This window comes from Lonchura striata, chromosome 9 (genome assembly GCF_050655825.1).
Source record: "Lonchura striata isolate lonStrDom1 chromosome 9, ASM5065582v1, whole genome shotgun sequence".
Lineage (NCBI taxonomy): Eukaryota > Metazoa > Chordata > Aves > Passeriformes > Estrildidae > Lonchura > Lonchura striata.
In genome coordinates, this window is record NC_140711.1 from 17,980,816 (window position 1) to 17,994,479 (window position 13,664).

Here is a 13,664-nt window from a genome sequence, read left to right on the forward strand (position 1 = left end):
GCAGTAAACCCTAGATTTCTCTTTAATCAGTGTGCTTACTGTGGGATCAGAGTAGGATGCAGCTTACTCTCTCTGGTACCCTCACCAATTCCATCTCTCCATCCTGACTGCTACCACAAGAGCTGGAGAAAAACCTATCATTCAAATACTAACAACACAATTTGAACACAATTCTTCCCCTTACAGAAGAGTGATAATTGTTACCAGTCAGCAATTTGCCTTAAAGAACAAAGACCTGAGCAGTTATTCTGCTAGTCCTGCTGCTAGAGACATGGAGAAGTGGAAAACAGCAAGGCTACAAACCTGCTCTTCACACACTGACAGTGCATAATTGTACACTGCAAAAGACCAGTGACCCACATCTGAGAAAGCTTAAAGCCTCAAGTGTCAGCAAAGCCCACTCTGAAGGGTAGGACCTGATGTTTAAAAGTATTAAATATGGTAAACCATCTCATGGGCTTACATTACTGCTCACACTGATTGTTATTCCAGCTCAGGCTCTGAAAACGCAATGCTTTCGACCCTGTCTACACTACAGACATAGTAGCAAGGAAGTACTTATAATAAATTTATTCTGCTCCCTTCCTTCTTTCTCTGCTCCTCCCTCAGACTGCAGAACAGACTGCAGAAACAAAATGGTACAGTCATTGGTAGTTGAGTAACTCCTCTCACAACTAAGCAAAATTCTGGGAAATGGAAGAACTCTGGTTTGAGGCCAGCAGACCAGTTCCTGAGTCTGTTACTATATGACTATACATCTCCCTTGCCAACCTCAGGCACTCAGACACTCAACAACCATAAAACAGAAGTGGAGTAGGCAAGTGCAGAAGGATCAAGCAGGATTTTTCAAAAAAGCACAGTTTTCTCCACTGTCCAAGCATCACAGCATCACCCCAAGCCAAGATCCTCCTCGCTGGGCCAAGCTCTCAGCTTTGCTACTTCTGCAGCTGCACTGATGCCAATGTAGGTTGTAATCATGCTGGCTGAAATCCTACTTTTGAACTGTTTCCACTCCATTAAATAACTTAAGACTCATATGATTTTATCAGAGAGCTGATCTTACACTCGATCCTTGTGCAAAATAATCCTGAGGGACATTGCTTTAACACAGCCAAAACAGCTCTTGTGAAGTGAAGCTTAATCCAGAAAACTCACTTTCTAGAAGCAATAAATTGCCAAAGAAAAAAAGATGATCCTGCATTTAATAGCCTTTGCATCATGCCAGGATATCAAGTGCTGCTCAGACCTCCTCCTGTGAGTTTAGGACTGAGGTGCTGTAGGAACACAGCTCTGTGCAAACAGATGCAGAAGGAAGCAACTGTGTGGGGTGAATTCTGAACCCATCCCTCATTCTGCCCTCTCCCTAGCCCTGAAATACAATAAGACAGCCACCACCCTGTAAGTGGGATGCACTTACACAGATTTGATCCATATGTCAAATAGGAAGAGAATTACATAGAGGAGAGGGGAAAAAAAAAAAAAAAAAAAAAAGACAGCATGCCAAATGAAGTAAATAAAACCTTCTCTTTCCATTTGTATTTAAGATTTTTACCTAGTTTCCTCAGCATTGTTGAGCAAGACTATCTGCTTTATTAGATTCCAACTTCTTACATTAAGATTTCTAAAATTACAGAAAGTATTTCTGTTGGAAAGCCATTTAAGTGGCACTTCCACCATCTAGGTACAACAAAATCCTGGCAATCATAAATTAATTACTTATACTTCCAACTCCACAGTTAACATTACTAGTGCAAATCTCATCTCTAAGAGCCACCAATATCAATTCTACAAATGCATTTTGTGAAGCTCTGTCCTCCATTTCATAGTCTGCCATGGAATCAGAAGAAATCCCCTAAAACAGTAATAGTTAAGTAATTTATTTGACATCTCAGTCATAGGGGCTGTTGACATAGGTATTGGCTTCCCTTCCACTCTCAAAAATAGCAGAGCAGCTTACTCTGCCATGCAAAAAAAGTGAGAATTCATGGAGGCAAAGATTCAAAAAAAAAAATACTTCGTCATTCCAGAACTGAATCCACTGAAGACCATATCAAAAATAAATCAAATAAAACTGAAGTTCTTTGAAAAGCTCACTGCAGTAGCTGAACAGAAAAATCTAAAGCAGTTCTTTGAAGCAGAAAAACAAAAGCAAAACTGGTTACACACACGGGAGGAAAGAAGTACAAGGGTCCTTACTAGATTTTGTGTCTCTTAAATATCTTTATCTGCTGCAAAAAAGAAGCTGCTCTGGAAGCCCTGCATTGAATTAGCATTTAGTCCATGAATACAGCAAATGTGGGGGAAAAGTCATTATAAAGAAACAGGCACAATCAAATAGATTTCATTATTATTGCCTCACTGAAAAACATCTATTCTTTTGGGGCTTGTCAGCCTTACTCCTACCCACTCACAGTAAGTGAAACAGTAATCCTTCGGGAACAAAAAATGAACTGACAAATAGATATTGGAATTACTTGTTGAGCAGTGATGTTAAAGAAGATTAAATGTGTAAAACACGACCAAAACCACTGAACATTTCTTAAGAGTACAGCTAGAATAGTTCATAAATGTGAAATAAAACTAAGCTATATTCAGTATTTTTAAGCAAAAGGAGACTTCAGAAATTGATTGCCTATATACTTTCTCTTACCCACACCACAGTTTCTCCAAGCACTTGACAGTGAAAAGTAAAGCTTGATGAAAGCAGAACAAACAAAATACTTTGCAAATGCCTCAGCTGTTGCAGAGCACCCTTATGTCCCTGTACTCCCAAGGTTTCTCACACACTGCTGGAATTTAGGTTGCTGCTGTATCTTCTTTGTCCCAAAACAAACTCTGCTGAAGAGACACAAGAGTCTAAGTGCTTTTAAAAGTAATAAAATATAGACAGAATCTCCTAAGAGGGGCACTCCTGTTTAGTCTACGTGATTTCATATCTTCACATTCCAACAGCACGGCAAAGCTTTCAGAACTAATTCAGGTGGACTGTTCAGAAAAAATTTCTTTTCCTGGCATGTGTGAGTTCCCAAGAAGTTCCATACCTGTTGCTGTCCACTTGAAAGGCATCTTCCACCCTTTGCAAATACTTTGTTGAAAGAAGAAATAAGAGAACGTTAGTAACTCGGGCATGGCAAATACATTTTCCCTTCCAACAAATGTGCAGCACAGTAAACACAGAGTTACCTGTCACTGAGTGACAGAGTGAACTAAGAGTTGTAAACACAAAAATTTAGCTGTAATTAAAGCCCTCAGGGTGTTATTGAGGCAAAATACACACTAAAAAGAAGAGAAATTTTTCTGAGGATTACAGAATACATAATTGAAATACAAGTTATGGGAGGAGGGGGGTGAAATTCTGCAAAAATGCAGAAACTCCCCTGTGTTACAAGATTGTATTTTTGTGATTTTTTTCCATTAAAGTTCCTCAAAACAATAAAGTGTCTGTTAACTGATCCAATGGTAAAACATATTATTCCATACTAAATTAGCCTAAGAGACCACAGCCAAATGCTCAGAAAAAGATGACTAACAAAGGCTGTTTTCATTTTGAAGGCCTGAAGATTTTCATATCTGTAAGGTTTGTCTAAGCACAGGCAGTAGAGAGAGAGACACTGAGACAGCTGTTCCACACCAGGAAACAAAGCTGAGGGATAGCAACCCCCAGCTATTAGCCTGAAAAGAAGAAAAGATGACAGTGTAAAGAGAAACTGAAAGAAAGCATAAAATTTCCTGCCAAAAGTCATTTCTTTTCAAGCCAACCCATTTTAATACATGATTGGGGTTAACTCACTTTGATGTATTTGCTTCAGCATAACTTTAAATACAGCTAAAACACATTCCTCAAAACTGCAAAACAAGGAAATAAGCAGATGTGGATATTTAAGTAAAAGGAAAATCTTTGAAACTCTCCTAATCCTGTCAGCTGCAAATAAAGTTTCTGTTTAGAAATGTGGTATAAAGCTTCTTCAAAGATACATTAAAAAGTGAAGTACTGTTTAGATCATCAATCAGCCTCCATATAAAAACAAACCCAGGAACCATCACTCCTGCTGGGGTCATTCTGAAACTGTAATGCAAGACTTGGTACTCAGGCACTCCCTGAAACAATTCCAATAGCAAACAAGCCTAAACCTGACATGCCCATCTCCCATCTACAGATCATTAGAAAATCTTTGTCAGAACAGTTTCTTTAAGAACAGTCACAAATGCAAAGAAACTACCTGATAGAGTCAAGTAACAGCTGCTCCATTAATTCAAAATTACCCTTTATTCTTCACAAGGTTTTCCAACATGTCGTGCATTTTGGCACGGTAGACTTTGAGACAGTTAGCTTCAAGTTTCTTTAAATTACAGACAGTAGATACAGTAGGAATATTTTAAACCAATTTCTTTAAAATAAATGTCAAGTTAAGACCCTTAGCTTTAAAAGAGACTGCCACCATTTCATTTTCCTGATAAAAAATTCAAGTAATTTTAAGAGTAGAAAACTGTCCCTATAAAACATCCTTTTAAAATTTACCGGCTTTCTGAAAATAAGCATCAAATTTCCAGTATCCATTGGGTGCAACTACACATTTAGAAAAATAAGTCACTTTAAACAAAGGTCACTTACTGAAGAAAAGTAAGCTTTCAACAGGATAAGTTCTCAGAACAAATGATAAAACATTTTCTCCTTAGATAAAGGATTTAATCCTTGTTCCATCTCTGCAATTTATTTATTTTTTTCTTCAAAGGGTGTACATTTCATTATTGACAATGAATTAAGAGACCAGGCTACAGAGACGTTTTCCCTTCAGTATAAACCAGCATATGGAATTATTGCTTACCAGAAACAACTGTAAACAAGATTCACTTGATTTTGTTTTTATGCAGTGATTTTCCTTTCTTTGGTTAGCACCAAATATACAGATCACCAAACTTTAGCTGTGTCACTTAACTGAATGAAAATCAGGATAAATTTTTCCGATGATTTTGTATTTAGCATTCCTTGGGGTTTGGGGTTTTTTTCAACGAAGAAATGGGTTCACTGTGCTTTTCCATTTTCTCTCCTTACCCACTCTTTAGGACAGCAGAATGGAAAAACAAGTAGGACATGTTTACTTTGGGACTCAAGGCTCAGAGCAGATATCAAGAAATCTTCAACAATATTAGAAAATATTTTCTTTTTTCCCCCTTTTAGCCCAAAGTACCTCTGCTGTGTAGTAACAGTAACTTAAAGTTTCTTTTATCACCATCTTCCAGAAGAGATCTATAAATAAATGTTTATGTGAAGAACACTGCTGTTGAAGAGGACAAAGAAAAATAAAATTAAGGATCAATAAATGATACTGCAATGTATCTTGTGCCATTCAAGATAGGAAGTCCTTCATGTAAATGTGTGAGTCTTCCTGGGTGCATGAAGCTCCATCCTTTCCTGGGAGACTCAATGGAGCAGTTGTACCTAAGGAATTTACATCCACCTCCCTGTAGTGAAAACACAAACACAAATCCCAAACATTTATCTTGTGCTTTAATAAATTCCTTTTTATATATCCATTACTTCAAATAATTTGCTATTATTAATAGGCTGGATTTTTTTCTTTTACCATCCCTTAGCAAGGTTGTTTACATGACACCATCTTTAGAGCATTAATTAACAGACAAGTATTTGCAATCAGATTTGCCCTTGTCTTGCCTTAGCATTCACTAGATAAAAACTTGCTCAAGAAAAAAGGCTGAAACAGATCTTCAATAACTTCACTGTAGATTCTACCAGAGAGAAGCAAATCGTGTTCACAGGCCTTGTTTCAGGACTGCATCCCTACCCAGGACCATTTTAAAAAATCTTAAATTAATTAATCTGGCTACTGATTTCAAACTGAAGGTGTGCTTTCCAAAACAGTAAGTGTGGCAAGCACATTTATCGGCATTAAGTACTATAAATTATACAGGCTTATAAACACAACAGGTTAAATTTCTCTGTAAGTAAAAATTGGATATTATTGCCACTGCCCTGCCTAACTCCACACTCTGGGGATTGTTTTATTTGAATCAATATCAGACTAGAAAATAATTTAGCTCAAAAAAACCTAAACAGATACAAGAGTTAAAAATTTTCATTCTTTAGCTGACTTTAAAAAAAACATTAAAAAAGTTCTACAGAAAAGATGCCACTTGAGTCAACTTGGCACTATTTAAAGTCTTTTGAAGAATTGATTTTCACGGTACAGAAATGAAGCATTTAAGAAATGTTAAAAATGAAATTATTAACATCTCCTAAGTTTTTCTTCAAACCCCTTCTCTCCCACCACCTGAAATCAGTTTGATCAATTCAGCCTGACTACATCAACAGTTCTGAATCCTGGAATTGAGCAAATTTAGTGCTCATCAAAAAACCACAAGGCATAATGTATCTCAATTTGTGATGTGCATCTTTTCCTTCTCAGCTGGGTCTCTATATGTGTTTGGGCTCTAGTACTAGATACTCAAAGGACAACATTTGTTAAGTCAGTAAGTTACCTGAAAGTCCTCTCCTACTTTGTTGAGGGCAATGTTGATCGTGAACGTTGAGGAGTCGTGGTGAGGTCTGAGCGACCGTTGTCTGTCAGGGCTGTATTTTACAACAAAGTTCAGTAGAGCATAGCCCTGCAACAAAACACACAGTCAGACTTCAAACTGTGAACTGCCAAGTCACACACAGGCTTCTTGGGATTTTGTTTAAAGCTTAATTAAAATAAAAATTCAACAACATTCACCTTTAAATACTGCTATGTCACATATAAACTCTCAACCAAACCGAAGATATGTATTCATTAAAACACTTAAATTTAGTCACACCATGGAGTAATTTCTGCAAAAGCTTTTAAGCCATACCTTGGTATAATAGCCAGCAAAGACTTTTAGTGTTACTGGAGCAATGAACTCTCGTATGAAATGCAGCCATTCATTATCCAGTCCTATTTGCTTCATATGAATGTCATCTGTTGGGACATTTTCATAACCTCCAGAAATGCGGCTGTCCTAATGAAAACACCACAAACAGTTTGGAAACAGGAACATGGAATGTTTCTGACATTTCAACAAATATTTATTTGAAATCTGCAGAATCATGCAACTGCAACAAATCAATGTTTTAGTGGCTGTCTGTACAGCAATTCCACAGCTAACTGTCAAGGAAAAAGGTGTGCTGAGAGCAAAAATTGGAAGTCTTTATAGGATGAGCCAATATTTGGATGTGCCACCTGTAAATAAAAGGGCTTCCTGGGATAATAAATTTTATTTACCGAGCTGCAGATGCAACTGAAATTCTATCAGATCAAGAGACTACAGGCCTCAACTTGACAGGCTAATAAATGTTGAAATAATTTGAAGATGAAAGTATGTTAAAATTCTTTCCAGAGGCTCCTACCTACATAAAAATTGCAACTAGAATTCACAAATGTGGAAGCATGAGGAACAAGAGAAACATTCCTCTGATTTTAGTGGTAGTTAATAAATACCTTGAATTCTCCAAGAACATTGACACAATAGCTCATAACATTTTCAGGTAACTCCTTAAGGGGACAAGTCTGATAAATTAGTACTTAGGAGGTAAATGAGTAAAACTTGTCTGAACAGTTAGCAGCTATCCAAAACCAGCCTTGGGTAACTGTCAGGTAGCTGCTACAGAGCTGCACCACTGTTAGTGTCTAATTTGCTGATTCAAAGTCTGCCCTGGGTTTACGTGGCACAGCATGGGCAGCAGTGGGGCTGCAGAGGTGACCTTTGTGAGAAGCTGCTGGAAACTTCCCCTTGGAGCCAATGCCAGCCACGGAAGACAACTGCCACTGGCCAAGGCTGAGCCCAGCAGTGACAGAGACAGCATACACTGTGACAGCAGTGCCTTTAAGAAAGTGGGATAAGTGGAGTGAAGGTGTTTTTAAGATGTTTCATTGCTCATTATATTACCAACTGAACCAGTGTAAAAAGTAAACTAATTGTCTCAAACTGAGTCTGTTTTGCCTGTGTTGGCTATTGATTGATCTCTCCCTGCCCTTATCTCTCAAGTCAAACTCTTTATTTTCTCTCTCTTGTCCAGTTGAGGGCACTGACAGAGTGAGTTTGGTGGGTGCCTAGAATACAGCCAGGGTCAGCACACCACAACATTAATTGAAGAATGCCTCTAAATCTACTGAAGGAGCAGCTACACAGTAGACTAAACTAAGTACTTCATACCACAAAGCAGATGTTTCAGACCACTGGCAATTGTTGGGATGTTTGTTTGTTGCAGTACACTGTGAGTTACTATTGTAAAAGTAGTTAAGATTGCTCATTAAGATTACGTTTATACAGGCTGACACTTACTTGGTGTTTTCCACCAGACCATTGCCCAAAATGTTCCATTTCTTCTACTAATTCATCACAGGCAGTGTCGGAAAATATGGGAAACCAAAACACATCTGGACATGGCTACAAGAAAACCCCAAACAATTAAAAACTTGACTCTCAAGCATACTCTCAAAAAAGCAAAAACTATGAGTTACATTCTAAGCCCTGACCCAGCACTAAGAATGTGTCAGTGCACCCAGACCTTCTGTGCATAAACAACAATGCTGGTCTTCCTCATTTCACTTTAATATGGGATAACAGCTTAAAACTTACCATTGCTTTACACAGAAGCCATTTATCCCAGCTTTTAGAGAGGCAATGTTCATAAATCACTGTCTCTAATTATCACAACTGATCATCCAACACAAGTGCTCTGTCCAGATCAGTTGCATAAAAGCAAGCAGCCTAATGAATGGCAAAAATTCAGTTCTGATCCAAAACATCAAAAAACTGTTTAGTCACAGACCAAAAAAGCACTCTCATGGAAATATTTAATGCATGCCAATTTATTATCAGTCAGTCACACAATTTTTTAAAAAACTACTTATACTCACCTGTTCTACTATGTTATCAGTGAAGATCTTTGAGTAGTTTGGATTTATGTAAGTTTCTTTCCAATCCTAAAAAAACATTATTGGAAATCATTCCAACAGAATAATGACATTTATAGGTGATATAAAAGAATCTATACTCTATTCATTGCTCTACTGAAAACACCACAAACAATTCAAAAAGCCTTTATTGTCATAAACAATTTGGTTCCTATCATGTCAAAAATCATGAAACCTGTTTCCAATTTCATGCTCTGGTCACCAGCTGGCTTACTGATATGATATATTGTCATTTCCTTAGATGAGTAAGAACACCTTTTAGCACATAATCAATATTTAGCACACAGTAAACAAAAGTTCTCCACATAAAGCCTTTAAATTTGAAGTCCTTTATAATGTATACATTTATATATATTTTTAAATGAAATAACTTTTTAGCAATAATTAGATGCATACCACAGGATTCTCAAATATCTGCCAGAGGTCATTGTTGTAGTGGGAAGTATTGTAATTGGCTGTAGAAAGAAGTCTTCCAAATTCATGTCTGTTGGTAATGTACATGAAAACACCCTATATCAATTAGAGAAAGCATCATTAGTAAAACTGTCCATCTTAGCAAAGTCTTAAAAAGGTCTGTTCATGATTGTCCTTTCATAAAATATAATCACACATTTGTACACATATATTGTAAAGATGCTGTTAATTTAGTATCTTAATTTTCAAAGGCTTGACTCTAATCAGCAACTACTCTTCATAACTTCTTGTTTACAAGCATTTACCTGCATTTATTTTCCAAACACACTAAAACACATATTGTTGAGAACATATGTAGAGTTACAGAAAGGAAAAAGCAGAGGAGTGATTGGTTGATTTGCTTTCCAGAAAACTTTAGACACACTGAAAGCTTCTGTTATCAAACTGAAAATGCTCACACACAAGAAAACCAACATCTAGGGTAATTTCAAATTAAAAACTGAAAGAATAAGCTAACAATCAATGGGTTCATGAAAGTCAGAACAAGAAACTTATTTCAGAGTATTCACTACATGATCCGTCTGGTGAATTGGCCTGAAATAAAAAGGTAGCAAATATAGCACACAAGAATATTCAGATCAGCATCCAAAACAGCTGAGCACTCTGAAGTCTGTTCATGTAATTATATGCAAGATATCAAGTGTGGTAAGATACAGCTTTATTATCAAGCTATTAACAGAAGGTATTAACAGAACTCTCTTGATTAGAAGTAGTAGCAGAAAATAGTATTTTTTAAAAGAAACTTAGGTTCTATGGGATTTTTTTAGTTTAAGGTTTTTCAGACTAAAACTTTTCTTCTGAAGTGTTTGTGACTTTTAGATTTGCAGCAGATTAAGACATTACCGTTTGGGCACTTTGGTACTTCTATGTTTTTGTCTGAAAAAGAGTTAAACTATTAGAAAGATAATGATTTTTGTTAAACATGCCCAGTTCTGGACACTTACCAAATCATAAAATAGCTGCAGCAGTGAGAATAAGGAGGGCCTGGGTCAAGAAAAACAGCTTAAAGTGACAATGTGGTGACTGAGGGGGCCTGGCAGACCAACAAGTGATCTGAGCTTCACTCCTTCCTAGGACTGCTCCACCCATTTTAGCTACAGAAGCTACAGAAGTGTCAGCACACCTCGACCTTGGAAGCACTGAGAAACCCCCCTGAGAAGATAAAGAGCCTCTCTGAGATGCTTTCAGCTGGGCTTCAAAAACCTGCCCCTGGCTAAAACCTGAACCTTAGAAGACTGAAGAGAAAGCCAGAGCAGTATTTCATCAGAGGAAGTGGACAGAGGAGAAGTATCTTCCTGTGGTAGAATGATACTGCATGTAATAACAACCAATTAATAAAAAAAAAAAAATAAAGCAACACCTTTGGGGCTCTGAGCATATGGAATGTTTCCGAAGAAGGGGAGTCTTTTTCCCTTTGTAAAGTCTAAAATGAAGGAGAATCATCACATCAGTTTTCTGACACAATCTCTTTCTCTTTTTCCAACTACTTTTAGGTTTCCACAGGTACATCAGGGAAAGAGCAGCCTTTGACCAAAAGCTGATATGCCTTTACAGACAACATGCATCTCCAAGCAAAGCTCTTCATACACATGTCAAAGCTGTTTCCACCAGCCCCTTCTTATCTGCTGCAATACAAAAACAAGCATGTACCAAACCCTCCTACAGCCCAGACTGACAAAGAGGAGAAGAGAAAGCAATTTTCTCATGAGCCAGTCAGATTAGTTTAATGAGCACATGGAAAGCACAGGTTTTGCAGGAACTGATGCTGAGGAGGTTTGAATACAACAGAACTGGATGGGGATGTTCTGAAGAATCAGTACAAACAGAGGAGATCATGCCTTGTTATGAGGGAATAAAAAAATTAATACTTGCCAACTTTTCTTGTTCAATTCAGCAAAAAATTTTTCAATGCTACAGTGTCTGGAAATAGGTCTGGTTTAGGTCTTATTTGTCTCTGTGCTGAAACTAGCGTAAATATCAGTAGAAATATGGATTTACAGATTCATAACTTTACAGTACAAATAAGTTCTCTCATTACTTCCAGATTAATGCATGTAACATTTATCTGATACAGTTTTAATCTATCCAAAAAAAATATTGAGTAATTCATGCTCCCTAAGAAGATTCCTACCATTAGTTAAATCACCTAGACTTTTTATTTAACACTGCCCATCATTAGTTCCAATATATATGTACTTAATAAAAAATGGCAAAATATTCCAACTTAGTCTGCTGGAAATTTCACACTGTATAAAAACATGCATGATAGAGATGATCCAAATGCATTGGTAAATTTGAAGTTATGCACAGCAGAGCAGTTGAGCTCTCTTTCATTTACTGAGGTTATGCTAAGGAGAAAGGCATTTTAACCTCAAGAGAAATTTTCAGGGAATGTAACTAGAAAACACCATGCAGTCATTGCATCAGTGCATTGGCCTTGAAAAAACCTCTGTTCTCAACAATTTAAAAAAATACACCTGAAGGGTTTTATCACACAAAAATTGGCCAGTACTTTGAATTATATGTAAAATATAATAACCAAGATCAATCAAGTGAAGCAGTCTATGAGTACAGCAGGACACAAAGAAATGTGTGTATTTGAAAGCAAGCTGTTCCAGATACACCTTACCATTTCCCTGGCATTCCTGCAGAGTGCCATATCAGGATCCAACTTATCACGCATGAAGTAGTTCTTTTCTTTCATCTCAGATCTGAGAGTTTGTCCTTTAATTAAGTATATATTAGCCATATAAGGAATATTCCATACTCCTCTGTTGAAAATAAGGAAAAGAAAAACCAACACAAAAATAGTTTAAAGCTATGAAAACTAATTTGTTGCCTATTCTATTAAATCAGCATCTCTGTATTTGCTGACAAGGCTAAGCAAGTTGCAAGGAGAAGAAGCTGAAAGGTTCCCAAGGCACTTGGAAAACTACATCTGGACATCTCAAAAGTAGGCGTAGGCTGTAATTCAATTTTTTACGGAATACTGTTATAAAAATATAGCAAGGTTAAATTCTCTACGGAGTTTTAACTACACATGAGCTTCATGTTTCCTTAGTTAAGGCAATCAGTCAAACTCTCTTATAATATTATTCTACAATACCAGATGGCGAAAGTAACTCCAAAACAGATTTTTAAATGAGTTTAAAGACTTCACTGAGACTCCACACAGCTGGTCTGACCTCCTCACACAAATACCCACAGACCACAGCAGGCCATGTATTTATGTGAGTTGGGCCAATATCAACATAAAAGCATTGCTTTCAAAATGCTCCCTTCTGCAGATTTCCCCCCCTCTCAGTGCCACAAGCACATCTTTCAGTACAGTAGGACTGAAAACAAGCCAGTCCTATTCAAGCAGTCTGTTTCAGACCCTTCTGTTCTTCCAGAGCAAAGAAAAGGCATCACCATATGGAACAGTCAATTTAGGGGAGGGATAAACGCAAAGGTTTGTCCTTGACAAAAGTATTGCTGAAGAGCTCCTCAAGATATACATGACATCATATACAGGATGAAATACACATAGAAGTTATAGCTGTTCCACTGACTAAACACTTGCCCCAAGGAGATTACAAAGTTATTTCAGGAATACAACAACCATTCCTTTTGCCTGAGGTTCCAGGGATGTAGAGTTTTGGGTTTGCTATTTGTTTATCTTGACTTTTTCTGGACTGTGCACTGGTAGAGCAACCAGATACCATCAGACAGGTGCTAGTAATGACTGTGTGCAATCCTAACACCAGCTCATCATGTTAAACACTTGGCTTTTTTTTCCAAGATGTGAGTGGGAATTTAAAAGTGTATTTCTATGAAACATAAAAAACAATATATCAAACCTCATCTCTCCAGGAGTAATACCATATTCATATATCTTCATGCAATATGTTGCTAGAACCATAGTAGGTGCCCTGACTTTAACAATTATTTACAGTTACTTACACTCTGTTCCCTTGCACAATGTCCACATAATCTTCTGATCTAGCATAATAACCATCTGGGCTCAAAGCACCCCAGAAATTGGACCAAAGCTTCCCATGGCGAGTTACGAGTGGAGCAATTATCTTCCTGTGAAGTGACATATTGAATAAGAAAATATGAAAGTCTGAAGCACTTTAAATTCACATCAGGAACTGCTGTTTGACAGGAAAAAATGCTTTGTGAATTGTTGGCCCCCAAGACCATTATGAACTATGGCAATGAGATAACACAAATAAGCAAAGAGGATTTAAC

The 13,664-nt window shown here is 37.2% G+C and overlaps 1 protein-coding gene across 3 annotated transcripts in view; it reads right to left on the reverse strand.

Annotated features, from left to right (window-relative positions):
* Positions 1–4,244: 4,244 nt before the first annotated feature.
* The window catches only part of PLOD2 (procollagen-lysine,2-oxoglutarate 5-dioxygenase 2), a 50,247-nt gene continuing 40,827 nt past the window's right edge, over positions 4,245–13,664 (reverse strand). For 2 of the 3 annotated variants that reach the window (XM_085587166.1, XM_021536913.4), the window contains exons 12-20: positions 13,374–13,499; positions 12,061–12,202; positions 10,792–10,854; positions 9,354–9,467; positions 8,901–8,966; positions 8,323–8,427; positions 6,853–6,999; positions 6,499–6,624; positions 4,245–5,463 (exon numbers count right to left, since the gene is read on the reverse strand). In XM_085587166.1, coding sequence (XP_085443292.1) covers positions 5,308–5,463; positions 6,499–6,624; positions 6,853–6,999; positions 8,323–8,427; positions 8,901–8,966; positions 9,354–9,467; positions 10,792–10,854; positions 12,061–12,202; positions 13,374–13,499 — 1,045 coding nt within the window. In that variant the 3' untranslated portion in view covers positions 4,245–5,307. The remainder of the gene's footprint in view (positions 5,464–6,498; positions 6,625–6,852; positions 7,000–8,322; positions 8,428–8,900; positions 8,967–9,353; positions 9,468–10,791; positions 10,855–12,060; positions 12,203–13,373; positions 13,500–13,664) is intronic. The other variant, XM_021536914.4, reaches the window with a different exon arrangement.